The following is a 15,172-nucleotide window of genomic DNA, read 5'->3' as shown; positions in this document are numbered from 1 at the left end:
CACTCACTCATTCACTCATCTACTCCCTCACTCATCCACTCAACTCCATCCATCTGTCACCCATCCATCCATCCACTCAACACCTCCATCCATCCGTCATCCATCCATCTATCCATTAACTCCCTCACCCATCCACTCACTCATTCACTCATCTACTCCCTCACTCATCCACTCAACTCCATCCATCCATCCATCCATCCGTCACCCATCCATCCACTCAGCTCCTCCATCCATTGTAGTATTAAGTTATGGGGTTGGGTGAGGGGACCAGCCCCCACCTGCTGCTACTACTACTACCCACGGGTTCGGTAAGCACAATTGTACGGTTGAGATATATAAGTATTATATTAAAGTCATCGATAGAATGAGAGATACAATAATGCAGTTAGACACCTTACATAGTAGCATTGCTCACCTCAGCCCAGCTTGGCGGTCCACGTGGAGAGATGGAGGGGAAGGAGGGCAAGGGAACAAGGGAGAGAGGACTGGAGAGGAGATCCAGAGAGGTCAGAGAGAGGTCAGAGAGCTCTATATTGCTGACCCATGCCTATATACCTTTTGGGGGCATGCCAGCCCATTATTTACAGGTAGAGACATACGTCACAGGAAGGGGTTACACTATAGGCTACACAGAAATGAGGGGGTGGTACACACACCAGGAAGAGGAGGGACTGGGGTATACATGTGACAAGCTGGGTGGATCCCAGATTCAGGATGGCAGCTCAACCTTGACCTGTTCCCTGGGTCTCCTTAGGAACCATTATCAGTAGGGTCTAAACTCCACCTACTGGAGCCCAGTCCATTGTCCCCAGGGGCAGGGAGCAGGACCCACTCCAGTTTGGCAACTGATGGCCCTCAGGGGGGGAATGCCTGCGCATCTGACCTCCCCCGACAATCCATCTGTCATCCATCCATCCGTCTATCCACTAACTCCCTCACCCATCCACTCACTCACTCATCTACTCCCTCACTCATCCACTGAACTCCATCCATCCGTCATCCATCCATCCACTCAGCTCCTCCATCCATCCATCCACTCCCTCACACAGCTATTTCCTTGCTCAACCATCCCCGCCCTCCCTCAGCCATCCACTTCCTCATCTACTCCCTTGTGGGGTACCAGCCCCCATAACTGAACGGGTCCAGGGGGAGGTTGTAATCGAGGGGTCGATTAAAAAGTCATCAGACAAGATAAGGCATGCAAGTGTTCACCTTCGGGACCATCATGACTTCAGGAGCCAGGACCAGAGTATATTTCCAATCAAGGCTGATATACTCGGGGCGTGGGTGGGTGGGCATGCAACCCCCCCTAATTACAGGTAACCATACATGTAACAAAGTGGGCTGTATCCTAACCCTAAAGGTCCCTGAGCACACTGGAGGAGGGACCTAGCACCAGTGCCAGGGCAGGTAAGGGGAGAGGCCGTCTTCAGAGTTTAGAGAGCAATAGCACATGTCTGCCTCTAGTTAAAGCTGCCGGCTAGATGCAGTCAGCCATGTGCTTGGAAGAGGTTACTTTGAGGTAGCACTATTTGGGGAGGACATAGCGGGGGACAATATTGATTATGAGAATGTGACTGGGACTTACCTCCAACTCACATGAGTGAAGGCCTCCCTCCACCCCAGAAACCCAGCCTGCCCGGTTTCTTAGTGTAAGAGAATAAAGGATTTGTTGGATCCACTCTGCCCGCTCCCTGCTTCCCTCACTCCCTCGCCCCTTCACTCACGCACTCAGCCATTCCCCCATTCGTGCACGCATTCAGCATTCGCTTGCTCATTCGTGTCCTCCTCCTCCTCAGACACGCACATTCCTCATGCATTATTCATGTAGTCAGAGCCTCGTTCCCACATTCACTTTTTCACTCATTCTTACCCTCTCATTGATACCTCCAGCAAGCATAGTTAAGTATTGGGGGTCCTCAGGGCCCCCGGGAGCCAGGGACAGGGAAAGCACACAAAGCCACCCACGAGACACACTTCACCCACGGTGGGGAGCCTTCCGAGGAGACGCTGCGGGTCCAACAGCTCTGTCACCGAAGTCGACCCAAGACTTAAAGAAGAACAAAGTCTACAGCACCTCTTCCAAGAGAGAGGTGGAGGGTGAGGGAAGCAGGGAGCGGGCAGAGAGTGGATACAACAAATCCTGCCGCTCACCGTCAGCCCTGAGCGTGCCCTCAGAGTTCTTGTTCCCCAAACTCTGAAAACGTGGGAAAGGAGCAGGACCCGAGTCCCTCAGGAACGTCGGGCCTGCCCTGGTCCCACAGCCTACCCCAGAGGGTGAAAGCCCACCCTTGGGCATGTTTATGGAGAAAGCGGCACTGCTGGTCCTGATGGTTTATTTTTTTAAATGGCCCTGCCATCTTTCCGCAGTGCTTTTGGCTAGAGCTTGTAGACCCCATCCTGCCTGGGGCGGGGGGAGCGCTGAGGTGATGTGCACGCGGTTTCAGCTCTCCTGGCCGCTCCCCTTGTCTTAGAGCTGCTAAAACACAAACACCGTCTTCGCCTTTCCACGACTTCTTGGAGAGGGCCCTGTCTGGACATCAACCTTCCCCTGGGGCTGGAAGGTTCTCAGCCCAGCCGCTGGGCTCCAGGGAAGGGCTCTGCTCAGTTTTCCTCTCCGCTGGCCCGCTCTCCTTTCAGCACGTGAAACTGCTGCCCGGGGCGGGGGCTCCAGCTGGAGGTGGGACAGTGATGTGAACAGCCCAATTATCAGGGGAGCCAGCCCCTAACACATCATCACCGGTCCAGTAGTCGCAATTGTTCAGCGATAATAAGCAAAGATTACAGTAAAGTCGTAGAGAATAAGAGAGATAGAAGAGAGAGTGAAATAATGGAGTCAGACACATTTCATGGTAGCATGCTCACCTCAGCCTGGCTTGGTGGTCCACGCTGGTGGTCCACGTGGAGATGGGAGACGAGAGGGCATAAGAAAGCGATTTATATCTAACCTAAGGCTTATCTATCTTTGGGGGTATGCATGCCTCCTAATTACAGGTAAAGACATACGTCACAGGAAGGCATTGTACAATAGGCAATACAAGCAATAGGAGGGGGATATACAATGGGCATAAGCTTACCAGGAAAGGGATGAGCTAGGGGTGTACACATGATAAGAAGGGGTTGAGCTAGGGGTGTACATGTGACAAAAAGGGCGAACCCTAGATTTATGATGGTGCCCTAACCTTGGTCACCCTTGAGTGGGCTTGACCTCCCTGGGTTATCCTACAGGAAAACAATCTACTACTATCCTTATCAGAAGTGCGTGGGACAGACTATACAGTCTGATTGCTCTAGATGGCTGATAGCCCTTAGGGAGAATAACCCCTGATCCACTTCTGCTGACCTCCTGGTGTATAGCCATTTGCCACTGTAGCAAGCAGCCAAGTTTGGCATATATTTGGGGAAGACAACTTGGGAGAACTCTTTCTGTTTCCCACACCCGATGTCACCGCTGCACTTCTGCTTCATAGGGGCCCACAGGGCAAGACAGGCCTGCCTGGTGGGGTGGCGGGGTCCCCAGATTATAACCCCACCACAGTCCAGGGAGCACACAACCTCATCTTTCTCCCTTGCAGCTACTCATGGGGTTGACTGCTGGCTGGGAAATTAGCCATCCACTGCTTATCCCCCTGAGCCATCAGACTCCTGGAAGGCCCTGTCTTCGAGGGAAGGTGGGGATTTGGGTCTCACTCTCTTGGAAGGCTGTGACTCGGGGTACCCTCCACACTGATCTTGTCTAATTAACATTATCCTCGAAATTAAATCCTCTTCAGCACGAATCACCAGAGTGGAGGTTGATCACACTGGTCACAATGCTAGCCACGTGACACACATCTTGGGGGAAGCAATTCAGGCGTGTCCGTGTGGATATGCCACATGTGAGACTAGCCCAGGTCAGAGGAAGATGGGGCTGCTATTCCCATAAAAACCCACAGTCCCAGGAACCCTGGGTAGGGTCTGGGGAGGGGGGCAACCAATGAGCATGGTTAGTGGCTTGGGAAACTTCCAGAATGGATTCCTAGTCACCTGCACCATTTCAAGATCCTGCTGCTGTAAGGGTCACCATTCTACCTCTCCTCCCACCTTGTCTCCACGACTTTTCATGTAAAACCCAGATGAGGTCACCTGACCCTGCTCTGGGCCCTGAGAGGGTTGCACTGGGACACTGGACATGGGCAGGCAGAGCCCATGCCACATCAATCAGGGACCTGTGGGCAGGACCCGGTGAGCAGCCGGCCATCACCCAGGCGCCCTGGAGGGTGGGGGGGCATGTCACTGGAGATTCGGGGGATGGACAGGCCATCACCCGGGCACCCTGGGCCCACCAGGTGGTAGGTCTGTGCAGCGGAGCCATGGTCATGACAACCTTGGTGTGCTCACCAGTAGCTTGAAGGCCAGGCCTGGCGGTACTGGGGCGTCTGGCATCCTGAGTCACAGAAGGCCATGTCACAGTGGACTGTGCACCACAGTGTCCCCGCCAGAAGGTCCCCAGGAGCCATTCAGGTCTACACTGCCTGGTCTCAGCCACTTGTCCTTGGTCACAATTGGCAGTGGTCAGCAGAGACGGCCAGCTTGGTGGCTCCTGTGATGTTCATGCTGGGGGGGGGGGGTGTGTGTTCTAATTTGGGCGAACCATGTGGCCAGCCAGGCACAGCTGCTGGGTCTGGGCAGGGCTGTTTTTCAGGGAAGCTCCTGAACCCCCGCTATGTATATCGGGGAGCCGGGAGGAGGGCCCGGTCCTTGGCGTGCCCAGCGCCCCTGGCGGGTGAGTGAGGGTCTCCCAGCTGGCCCTCCCCCTGGGCCCCTGGGCACCCTCTACCCCCGGGTGTCTCATGTGGCCTCAGCACCTTCTGGCCCCTGACTAGCTGAGTGTGGGACACACTCAAACACTCCCATCCGGGAAGAACCTGGCCTCCACAGCCAGGCACACATGCCTGCTGGCCCTGCAGCATCGGCCTCCAGGTGCTGGGCCAGACTGCCCCCTGGACTCCGGTCTGTGCATAGGCCTCTCCTGGGACAGCATGCAGGGCGTGCCCTGCTGCTGGCCCACCCGACATGTGTCCCAATAAGGATTCTGGGAGGGGACTGTAAGCTTCCTGAGGGACAGGGGCCTGAGTAGAAAGGGGCCACGTCACCTGCCCAGACCACGGCCAGGACATGCCAGCAGGCTGCTCTAAGCCAGCCCACAGGAGGGTGCTCCTGGATCAGGGAGGGGAGTCCCAGGGGCTGGGAGAGGGGTGTCCACAGGCTGGGCTACTAGAGAAGGCCTAAGAGGAGGGGTACAGGGAGGACCAGGAGGAGGGGTACAGAAAGGGGACCCAGGAGAGTGGGAACACAGAAATAAGGGGGCCCAGGAGGGAGGGACCCAGAAGAAGATCGCCTCCCTCCCCCAATGACAGCACAGGAGTGTTGCCTCCCAGTCTTGCGTCAAGGAGTCATGGGGGTCCTGTTGCAGCCCCAGAGGTTGTAAACTTCCATCCACTTGGGGGGACTGGGGCCCTGCATGGCCTGGCGCAGGGCAGAACTGTGAGCTGGGGTGCTGGGAGGGCTGGGCCCTGGGCCAGCACAACGGACACGTCTCCAGACCCCTCTCCTGAGACCCCAGCACTGAGTGAGTGAGTGTGTGTGTGTGTGTGTGTGTGTGTGTGTGTGTTGCCATGAGGGTGACTGGGAGGATTCACGGGGCACAGGATGGGATACCCCATCATGTGTCCCCGCTGCCACAAGAGAGTGCCCCCACGCCCCGTGTCGAGGCCTGGGACTCTCAGCGGGCGGCCAGGGAGACGCAGCTCCGCCCCTGAGTGGGGATCCGGACCCTGAAACCAGCGCCTGGGCCGCGGGCGAGGGGAGGGCGCAACAGAGAGGCTTCCCGTGCGCGCGCGCGCGGTGGCACTGTGGCGCGCTCCCGCCCAGGCCCGGCCATGTCCCGCCCCCAAGTCCCGGGGCCATTCCCCGCCCCCGTCCCCCGGCCGCTCCCCGCTGCTGTTGGCGCTTGGCCCGCGGCGGGAGGGACGGAACCCGGCGGTGGCGAGGTCACCCCGCGTCACGGGTCCGCCCCCGGCCCGCCCCCCGGCCCGGCGGCCGCATTTAATGGCGCGGGCGGCCGCTCCTAGGGCGGCGGGCGCAGAGAGAGCCGACATGTCGGGGACCCGCGCCTCTAACGACCGGCCCCCCGGCGCGGGCGGCGTCAAACGAGGACGGCTGCAGCAGGAGTTGGCGGCCACCGGCTCGCGCGTGACCGTGGTGCTGGGCGCGCAGTGGGGGGACGAGGGCAAGGGCAAGGTGGTGGACCTGCTGGCCATGGACGCCGACATCATCAGCCGCTGCCAGGTGGGGCCGGGCGGCCGCGCTCCCCTCCCTCCCACCCTGCGGGGCCCTGAGGACCCTCATCCCGGCTCCCGCCTCCTGGGACACCCGTGGGAGCGGCCACCCCGCCGCGCACATGCACTGCACTCACGCGCACCCACTCACGCCTACAGCCACCCCCATCCCGCACTATAGCCCAGCCCCGCCGCCCCTCCCCGCCGGCTCCCGTAGGGCAGGGGGCCAAGGGCTGGGCTATAAATACAAGTGCTGAGGAGGGGACACCCGATCCTGGGGCGGGGGGGCGCCCCCTCCCCCTCATTCCGCGGAGTTCCTGGAGGGGAGCGGAGTGCCGCGGGGCACCTCGGGGTCCGGCCAAAGGGGAAGGGGCCGCAGGAGCCCGGACACCGCGAGCCTGGGCGGGGCCTGGAGGGGGCGGGGAGACAGCCCAGGCTCCTGGCAGGTGGCCGAGTGGGTGGTGGCTGCAGGAAACGTGCTCCAGCTTCGTCCTCTGAGGACACCGAGCCGGCCGGCCAGTCATGCCCCTCTGGCCAGGTGGCTAGACCTGCTGCCCTGGGGCTGAGTTACAGCCAGTTACAAAGGGCTGGGCCCTGGCCACCCTCTGTCCCTGCCAGGCTGAGCGCCACTGTGGACCTCCCCACCCACCACAGGAGGGAGAGTGTGGTGTGAACTGGCCCTGCCTACCCACGGGCTCCAGGTTTCCTGGGGACCACCCCCTCTGTCCTCAGCCTCAAAACAAACCCTCCTCCCTGAGAGCTCCCTGACTGCCCCTAACACGCCCCTCCCTCTAGCCTCTCTTCAGTCCCTGGGGACATTGTGGTTTTCCTCTCTGGGGCCAGGCTGCAAAGATGGTTCCAGGACAAGCCTGCCACCCTGCCAGCACCTCCCCCACCCCCTCCCTGCCCCCCACAAACTTCCGCTCTGCATACAGAGGCTGGCTCTCTTTTTCCCCAAGGAGCCAGGAGCTAGGGGTGGTGGGTGACTTCCATCATGGAGAAACTGAGGCACAGTGGGTTGAGAGGGGTTAACTGGCACTCACCTACAGTACGGCCTCACTACAGCCTCCCCCCTGCCAACCTCCCACCACTACAAGAGAAGACTCAGGCTTTTTCCCTGCCCTCCCCCAGCAAGACACCCCTCCCAGAAGCAGACTCAGCCTTCCTCCCTGACCCTCCTGCAGAACCCCCCTGACAGGACCCCCAACTCCCCTCTTAGCAGGAGGGCTTCCACCCAAAGGCCTTGCCCACTAGTGTCCCTGGGAGCCTGATACTGTATCTCTCAGGAAGGGTGTTTGTCCCCACCCAAGCTGGGTGGGGACAGGGCTCAGTGGGTGGCCAGGGCCAGGGCTATTGGGGCTGCAGGGTCTCCTGGGCTTTCGGTCATCCTAACTGCCATCTCCATCCCCCATGGCTGCTCCGCTCCAGTCAGCCTGTCCTCAGATGCACTTTGTAAAGGCCTTTGATGACCTTTGACCTGCCCAGAGCCATCTGGTGGGGGCTCCTAGGGGCCTTATCTCCTTGACCTGGTCCCAGGGGTCAGACCTCCCAGGACCGTCTTCCTGTCTGGCCAGGGTCACACGTGTTGCTCTAAGTCATGTGGCTTCTGCTAAGTCCAGCATGTTCACCCGCTCCTCTACCCACTGCCCAGCCAGCCTGGGGCCCACAGTTGGCAGACATTGTGCCCCATGCTTCACACCCGCCTCTTGGGGGCCTGCACCTCCCAGGCCACCTTTGTGACCCTTGTCCTTCTCTGCCTGGTCCAGCTGTCCCACCCCTGCCCCTCAGGCAGGCACGGCCCAGCCCAGGTCACCTCTCTGCTGTCACATCTAACCAAGTAGTGGCCTCAGTGTTGACCCTGACTCTTGATCCCACAGGCCTTGGCATAGACATTCATCCTGCCAGTCTTCCTCTGAGGCCCTGCTGGGTGGACATGAACCATCAACCCATCATCTGACATCTGACATGCATGCATGGTCACCACTGTGTCCCCCCAGAGCCCCAACACACAGCCTGCCTCCCTCCCAGACCCTGCATGGTGCGCCCGTGGCCCTGTGCCTGTCTTTCCCTTGGGAGTTCTGGTGCTGTCCTCTAGCCAGGTCTCAGAGGCCAGACTGAGCTCATGTCCTCGGGGATGCATCCTGGGGAATGTGGAGTGGCCCGTGGTTAGTGCACCCAGGCAGTTGGGGACTCCTGACTCCACCTGCACTCTCCGGACCCAGTCCCCAATGGTGCCCAGGTCAGAGATGCCAGGGGCACGTGGGCACTGTGTGGCAAGTCATCCAGAGTGGTGTCAGGATCCCTTCTGAGTGGGGATGGGCCCCTCAGTGGGATCAGGGCCTAGCAGCTCCATCTGAGGGGCCAGGGAAAGAGGTCTGGGATCAAGGACTGTGGGTGTGGCACTCAGGGAGTAGGGGACTCATCTGCAGTTGGACAAGTCCTTCAGTGGATTAGCAGAGGTGTGGATGACACATGTACTCACCATGCACACACCTGCACACGTGTGCACATTTATGTACATAGGCACACATGCACACCAGCACACAGCCACCCGTGTGCAGTGCCCACATCTAAACATGCATGCATGTGTACACATGCCCACACACATGTACATGTACACCAGTGCATGGCTACACGTGTGCACATGTATAAGCATGCTTATACATATATACCTGCATGCTTACCCACTTGTATATATATGCACACACCCACACAAGAGCAAACTTGTATAGGCACACATCTACACATGTATACACAAGTACAAGCACACAACTGCTCATATGTATATATATACATGTAGCTGCACACACCTAGATACCTACACTTGTGCACGTGTGCATGCACACATACACACCTGTGCATACAATGAGATACACATGTGCACACACGTGTATATCACATGTGTGCACACATGCCTCTGGCCCTGAATGACGGACGCATTGAGTGCTCTCAACCCACCCCTCACCTTCTTAGTGCCTGAAGTCCCACCTGCCCAATCATGCCAACCTGGAGGCCATCCCAGCCTGCCCAGGGGGACAGCAGAGTCTAAGGCCTATGGCAGAGCACAGATGATGGGGAGAAAGGCCTTAGACAGTGGGCAGCACAAGTATCACCTGCCCTTCGGGGTCAGCACCAGGAGGACCAGAGGGAGCTTGTCTTATGTAGCGATGGGGAACAGGCGGGGATCTGGGACTGCAGAGGTCAGGGTCCATCCTGAGGGAAGCTTTTCAGGGGTCTTGGCCTGAGGATTGGAAGCCCCCTTAGATAGGAGGCACCCGGATGGGGAGTGGGCACAGTGCTGTAGGGGCCTGGGTGCAGACAGGCAGCTGGGATGTGGGTGGCTGAGGAGGAGACACGCTCTGCCAGCAGGTACACAGGGTGTCAGAGCCTTGCTGACCAGGGCCCTAGCAGATCGCACCTTTCCGGGCGGGGGCCTTCTGGCCCTGAGCTCACAGGCCAGCAGGAGGGGCCTCGCCAATGGGCAGCCCAGCAGAAGGGTATTTATGCCTCCTCTTGGCCCAGAAAGTACTCTGGCAGAGGGGCCAAGAGGACAGGCAGCCCCCAGTGAGCGAGCCGCCGGCCCTGGGCTCAGCGCTGGTGCTGGGTGTGGGCCCAGCTGGCAGAGGCCCCACCTAACTTCTGGACGCTGCCACCAGTGCTAGCCACCGGGTCACCTGATGCCAACCCCACTCTGCCTCTCGTCTGCTCCCAGGAGCCCATGTTTACCTAACAATGGCACTGTCCTCGCCTGGGGGCAGCAGCCAGATTGGATGTGTCCTCCGAGCTGGACACATGAGAGCAGTCGGGAAGGAGGTGCCTGGCTCTGGCAGGGTGTTGGGGCTCCATCCTGGCTCCATCCCTTCTCTGCCCTGGCTCTGTCCCCACTCTGCTTGGCGGCCTCTGCCCCTTCACCCCTGCCGGCAGGACTGGTCAGGTTTCCAGCACTGGGACGTGCATGGGCACAGGGACCTGTGAGGGTCCGTGGTCTGAGACAGAGAGGCCTCCAAGGAAACCCTAGGGGCAGAGAGCACAAGTTCTAGTCCGGGCTCAGCGACCACAGCACCTCCCTCAGAGTGTCAGTTTCCCCTGTCAGCAGAGGCCACGCCCCCAGCCCTCAGGTGTGAGGAGAGGGGTCCTTTGGGTCTGGAAGTGTCATGTGAACCCAAGTGAGGGGCTGTGGCCTCACTGTCCTTCCTGGGCAGGTGCCTGGTGGAGGGTCAGCGAAACAGCAGGTCTGTGGCAGAGCCACGTGGGGGGCTCTAGAACCCCAGATGTCCAACCAGTGACTGGGCAAGCACGCCTGGTGCGAAATCGAGAAACCCTTCCATTCTGACAGAGGCCCAGCACCACGGCCCAGCCTTCAGATGGTGACTCTCCACTCCTTGCTCACACCCTTCCCTCTGGCAGCAAGGCCCCTGCTTCACAGCCCTGTCCGGGGTGCTTCCCAGCTCCCTCCGTGGGCCCCAGGGGCCATCCCTCAGGACACATCTCCGGCTATCTGCTTGATGTCCAGTGGACACACCAGGAGCCTTACTGGTCACCCAGCTGGTCCCTTGTTCACGGGTGGAGACACACAGGCCAGAGGGGCAGGCACAGAGAGCAGCCTCGAGGCCCAGAGCAGATGGGTAGACCTTGCATTTTCAGGGTGCAGAGTAACAGGGCTCCCCGATGTGCGGAGGCCTCAGGGTACACAGGAGGGGGGTGGGGGCTCCTCATAGGGTGTGGTGGGCCCAGGGCAGGGGTGGAGGGGAGAGGCCCAGCTGCCGGGCAGGTCCCGATTAGAAGCCGCAGCCTCTGCGTCTGTGCCCAGAGCTTAGGGCGGGGTTCACAGGAGCCAGGTTCCTTATCGGAGAGTCCTGGGGACAGAGTGACCAGCTGAGAGCAGGCCAAAAGAGGGCCCAAATGAATCCCATGGGTGTGCCCCACTGATGTCAGGCAGCACGGCCCTTTCACCCACCACACAGGCCAGGAAGGTTGTGGCCAGGGGTCCCTGGCGGCGGGCAGTGGGTGTGGTCTGGGCCTTTACTGTAGCCTGGGCCTTCCTGCCCCCTCACCCTCTGCCTCTCTGAAGGTCTCTTGTTTGTCCCCCATCCTGGGACCCCCTGAGGGCTTCCAGCACCAGGGCAGCCTCGGGGGGTGGGTGCTCTCCCACCTGCAGAGGGGTCCTGCTGGGGACCCTGGGGCAAGGGCAGTGGCTTTCCTGACCCTGTTACTCTCTGACCTCCTGCCTGAGGGGTGGCAGGATGACCCGTAATCTGAAAGGGGCCCTGGTGACACTGTGGGTTAAGCACGGGCTGCTACCTCAAGGTCGGCAGTTCAAACCCACCAGCCACTCCCAGGGAGACAAGCGAGGCTGTCGACTCCTGTAGAGGTTGGCTGCCTCAGAAACCCTAAGGAGCAGTTGGTCCCTGTCCGATGGGGTCACTCTGGGTCTGGTGGGGGTCTCTGGTTCCATCAAGAGGAGTGGCTGGTGGTCACATGCTGGTTGGTGTGGAGCGGGGCCTGGCACCTACCCCTCTCAGCCACCAGGCCCATCCCTCCTTAAGTGCACTGCCCCGCACCCCACCTCAGACTCCAGCTCACCCCAGGTGGGCGGTCAGTCCAGGACAGCGCGAGGCAGAGAAGGCAGGTGACCCAGAGCAGGTGGTCCCGCTTCCCCGTTCATCCCGAGCATGAAGGTGTGGGTCCATGAGGGGCAGGGATTGGTCTGCAGGCACCCCCAGGGCAGGGTAGCATCCCCAGCCTGGACTGCCATACAGCATGCTGGGCAGGCTCAGGCAGGCCCTTTCATGGACGTCCTGCGTAGGGCCAGTCCCCCTCCAATCTTCTTTCCCAAGACAGTTCCACCCAGACCCTCTCCCACCCGTCATCCCAGACAACCACTGGCCCACCCACCCAGGGGACAGGGCCTGCTCCGGTGCCTAGGTGGGCCCCGAGCCTTTTTCCTTGGAGAGTTCTAGGGCGGCCCGCAGCAGGGTCCAGGCCTAGGCTCTCAGCATCCGTCTTTCCAGGGAGGCAACAACGCGGGCCACACCGTGGTGGTGGACGGCAAGGAGTACGACTTCCACCTGCTGCCCAGCGGCATCATCAACAGCAAGGCCCTGTCCTTCATTGGTGAGCGGCTCTGTAGACCTCGCCCCCACCCTACCCCCAGGGTAACCTGCCGGGGGTCGTGTCCACAGCAACAGGAGTGTATGCCCTCTGCGAGGGTGTGTGTGTGTGTGTGCATGTGTGAGGGTGTACACCGGTGCCTCTGGTGGGTGTGGGTGTGCAAGTGTGTGTGTGTGTATGTGTGTGTGTGGCAGGCATATGGGTGAGTATGCATGTGTGGGTGCATGTGCATGCAGGCAGGGTGTGTGAATGTGCGTGCATGTGCGTATGTGTAAGTGTGCGAGTGTGTGCATGCATGCCTCTGGCGGTGTAAGTGTGTGTACAGGTGTGCTGCGTGTGCCTGTGCACCTGTCAGGGGGTGTGCATGTCAGAGGGCTCTGGCCTGCCCCCTTCAGTGTGGGGCAGAGGCTATGTGTACCCCAGACTTCTTCCTCAGACCAGGCACCCCTCACTCCCTAGGCAGCGCTGGGCCTGTCCTTGCTCCTTTGCACCACTGTCCCAGTAGCCAGGGAGCGCGGCCACAGGCACTAGGGCTGATCTATCCCTGGTCAGCCCCCCAAGGCCACCACGGCCCCGTAAACACCAGCAAATGCAGGGAGAAGTCAGCATCGGAATGCTGGCAGAGCAAGAGGGAGGTGACCTGTGTCTGTGCCCACAGCCCCTGTCCCCTGGCTGTGGCTGCTGTCAGACATGTGGGCACAGCACCTGCCTGGGCTGCCTGCCACCTCTGGCCCTGCAGCCTGGTGGAGGACACTCTGCCAGTGTCTCAGGAGCGGGGAGACGTGGGCAGGGTCAGCCCCATGTCAGGGTGCCCAGTGTTGTCCTGGCGCAGGCAGACATGCCCGAGCTGCCCCAGGCTTGCGAAAGCCGGGACCCAGTTGGTTATTTCGGGACGCCTGGCATTTCATGACCTTCTGTGCTCGGCCGTAGCTTGTGCACAGACGTCACCCCGCCTGCAGTGACGCCCGGGTCCGGGGGGAGGGGGGATGTAGAGTGCTGGCCGCCAGGCAGGTGGGGTGAGTGCCCAGCCCTTGAAGCTGCACACCCTCTGGGAGGAGTCAGGACCCCCACTTCCTGAGACAGAACTGTGCACACCCGCTGACCCTGTGCGTCAGATAGAACTGTGTCCGTGAGCGGGTCTCACAGCAGCCTTCCACAGTTCATCTGGGTGGACACCCACCCAGGCCATTCAGTGGGCAGCTGATATGTTACTGCCCCTCCCTCCGCCCTCCCCCCTGCCCCCCGGCCAAACAGGACTGTGTCTCTGAGGTTTCAAACACCACATGACCCGCCCCCTGTGCCACCATGGTCACCAGGACATTCCAGAACATTCTCATCGCCCCCAAGCTCCCTCCCTTCATCCCGCTCCCTGCAGTCAGTCAGCTTGCTTCCGGTAGCAGGGCTCCTTCCCAGAGCAGCTGGTGGCTCTCGGGGCGGCTGGGAAAGAAGAGGAGGCCCTCCCGCCCACCCAGGCAGGTGATACATTGTTACAGTTGGTCACGGAGAGCGATATATTGTTGCGACTGCAGGATGTACCCGCAGGTCCCTAACACCCCCTGTGCTAGAGGCTGGAGTCCAGCCAGGGCTGCCTTGTACAAACGTCTGTCCACCCATGCTAGGGAATCCACCTGGGGCATAGTGGGACTCTTGGAGGGCCTTGCCCAAGGGTCATCTGGTGGAGCTCGGTGGCTTTGTAACCTTTGTGGCGAGAGCCCCAAGTCTCCACAGCCCCGCTTGGCGCAGCTCACGTGTCCAGATGTGATATGACCAGTCACGGCCACTCTCTTATTCCGTGTCTCACAGGGAATGGCGTGGTCATCCACCTGCCCGGCTTGTTTGAAGAAGCAGAAAAAAATGAGAAGAAAGGTGCGTCCAGCCCAACCAGCCACTGGCCTCCGTGGGCCTGCGACCCGCCCTCAGCAGGCCACCCTCTGCTGTGCAGAGCTTGGGCCAAACGCTGACGCAGCCAGGTGGATGGCAAAGGTCCCAGGCTGGCCACTGCCCAGCTCCTGGGGAACCACTCAGGGAGGGGACCAAGGACTGGGATTGGAGGAAACTCCTGGAACCCTGATGTCAGCTGGGCCAGGACACCGGGCAGACGGCACAGCTGGGAAGATCGGGCATATCCAGCCCCATGGGGCAGGAAGGGGTGGTGCTGTCCAGATGAGGAGAAGAGGGAGTGCTGTTGCACAAAGCGGGCTCAGAAGGCCAGGCTCCTGGAAAAGCAGCTCTGTACCCACTCCTGCACAGGGACGGGATGTGGACGTGGGCAGGGATGTGGGCAAGAACATGGATGTGGGCAGGGGCAGGGACATGGGCAAGGCTCCCTTGGAGGAGGCAGTGGACACACCAAGGGGACAGCTTGCTTCCAGGGCCAGCAGCAAGGTTGGGGGGGTGGGCGGAGAACAGCCTGGGATGTTGGGGGGGCATCCCAGGCGGCAGGGGACAGGGCACGAGGGGAGGGCTGCGTGCTGGGGTGCCTGGTGGGGTGAGAACAGCAGTGTCCCTCACCCGTGTCCCCATAGGTCTCAAGGATTGGGAGAAGAGGCTCATCATCTCAGATCGCGCCCACCTTGGTAGGTCCGCTTAGAGGGGTGGTGCCCTGAGTCCTACCCAGCCCCCTCCTGCCCCCCTCCCTCCTGTTCTGCCACATACCACCCCCCCACCCTGGCCTTTAGCACCTGTCTCCATTGCCCTTTCCAAAGGGGCCCCAAGGGGAAACTGAGGCCTGGGGTCTCCCC

The 15,172-nt window shown here is 60.4% G+C and overlaps 1 protein-coding gene across 1 annotated transcript in view; it reads left to right on the top strand.

Annotated features, from left to right (window-relative positions):
- The first annotated feature begins 6,113 nt into the window (after positions 1 to 6,113).
- The window catches only part of ADSS1 (adenylosuccinate synthase 1), an 18,302-nt gene continuing 9,243 nt past the window's right edge, over positions 6,114 to 15,172 (top strand). Inside the window, exons 1-5 of the mRNA XM_045288030.1 lie at positions 6,114 to 6,330; positions 12,332 to 12,434; positions 14,235 to 14,297; positions 14,957 to 15,007; positions 15,110 to 15,114. Coding sequence (XP_045143965.1) covers positions 6,139 to 6,330; positions 12,332 to 12,434; positions 14,235 to 14,297; positions 14,957 to 15,007; positions 15,110 to 15,114 — 414 coding nt within the window. The 5' untranslated portion in view covers positions 6,114 to 6,138. The remainder of the gene's footprint in view (positions 6,331 to 12,331; positions 12,435 to 14,234; positions 14,298 to 14,956; positions 15,008 to 15,109; positions 15,115 to 15,172) is intronic.

The sequence above is a fragment of the Echinops telfairi genome, unplaced genomic scaffold, assembly GCF_000313985.2.
Source record: "Echinops telfairi isolate 266 unplaced genomic scaffold, ASM31398v2 ScPeMD7_18;HRSCAF=68, whole genome shotgun sequence".
In the NCBI taxonomy this organism is placed as follows: Eukaryota; Metazoa; Chordata; class Mammalia; order Afrosoricida; family Tenrecidae; genus Echinops; species Echinops telfairi.
The sequence above is the reverse complement of the archived record's forward strand: the minus strand, read 5'-3'. Positions and strand labels throughout refer to the sequence as shown.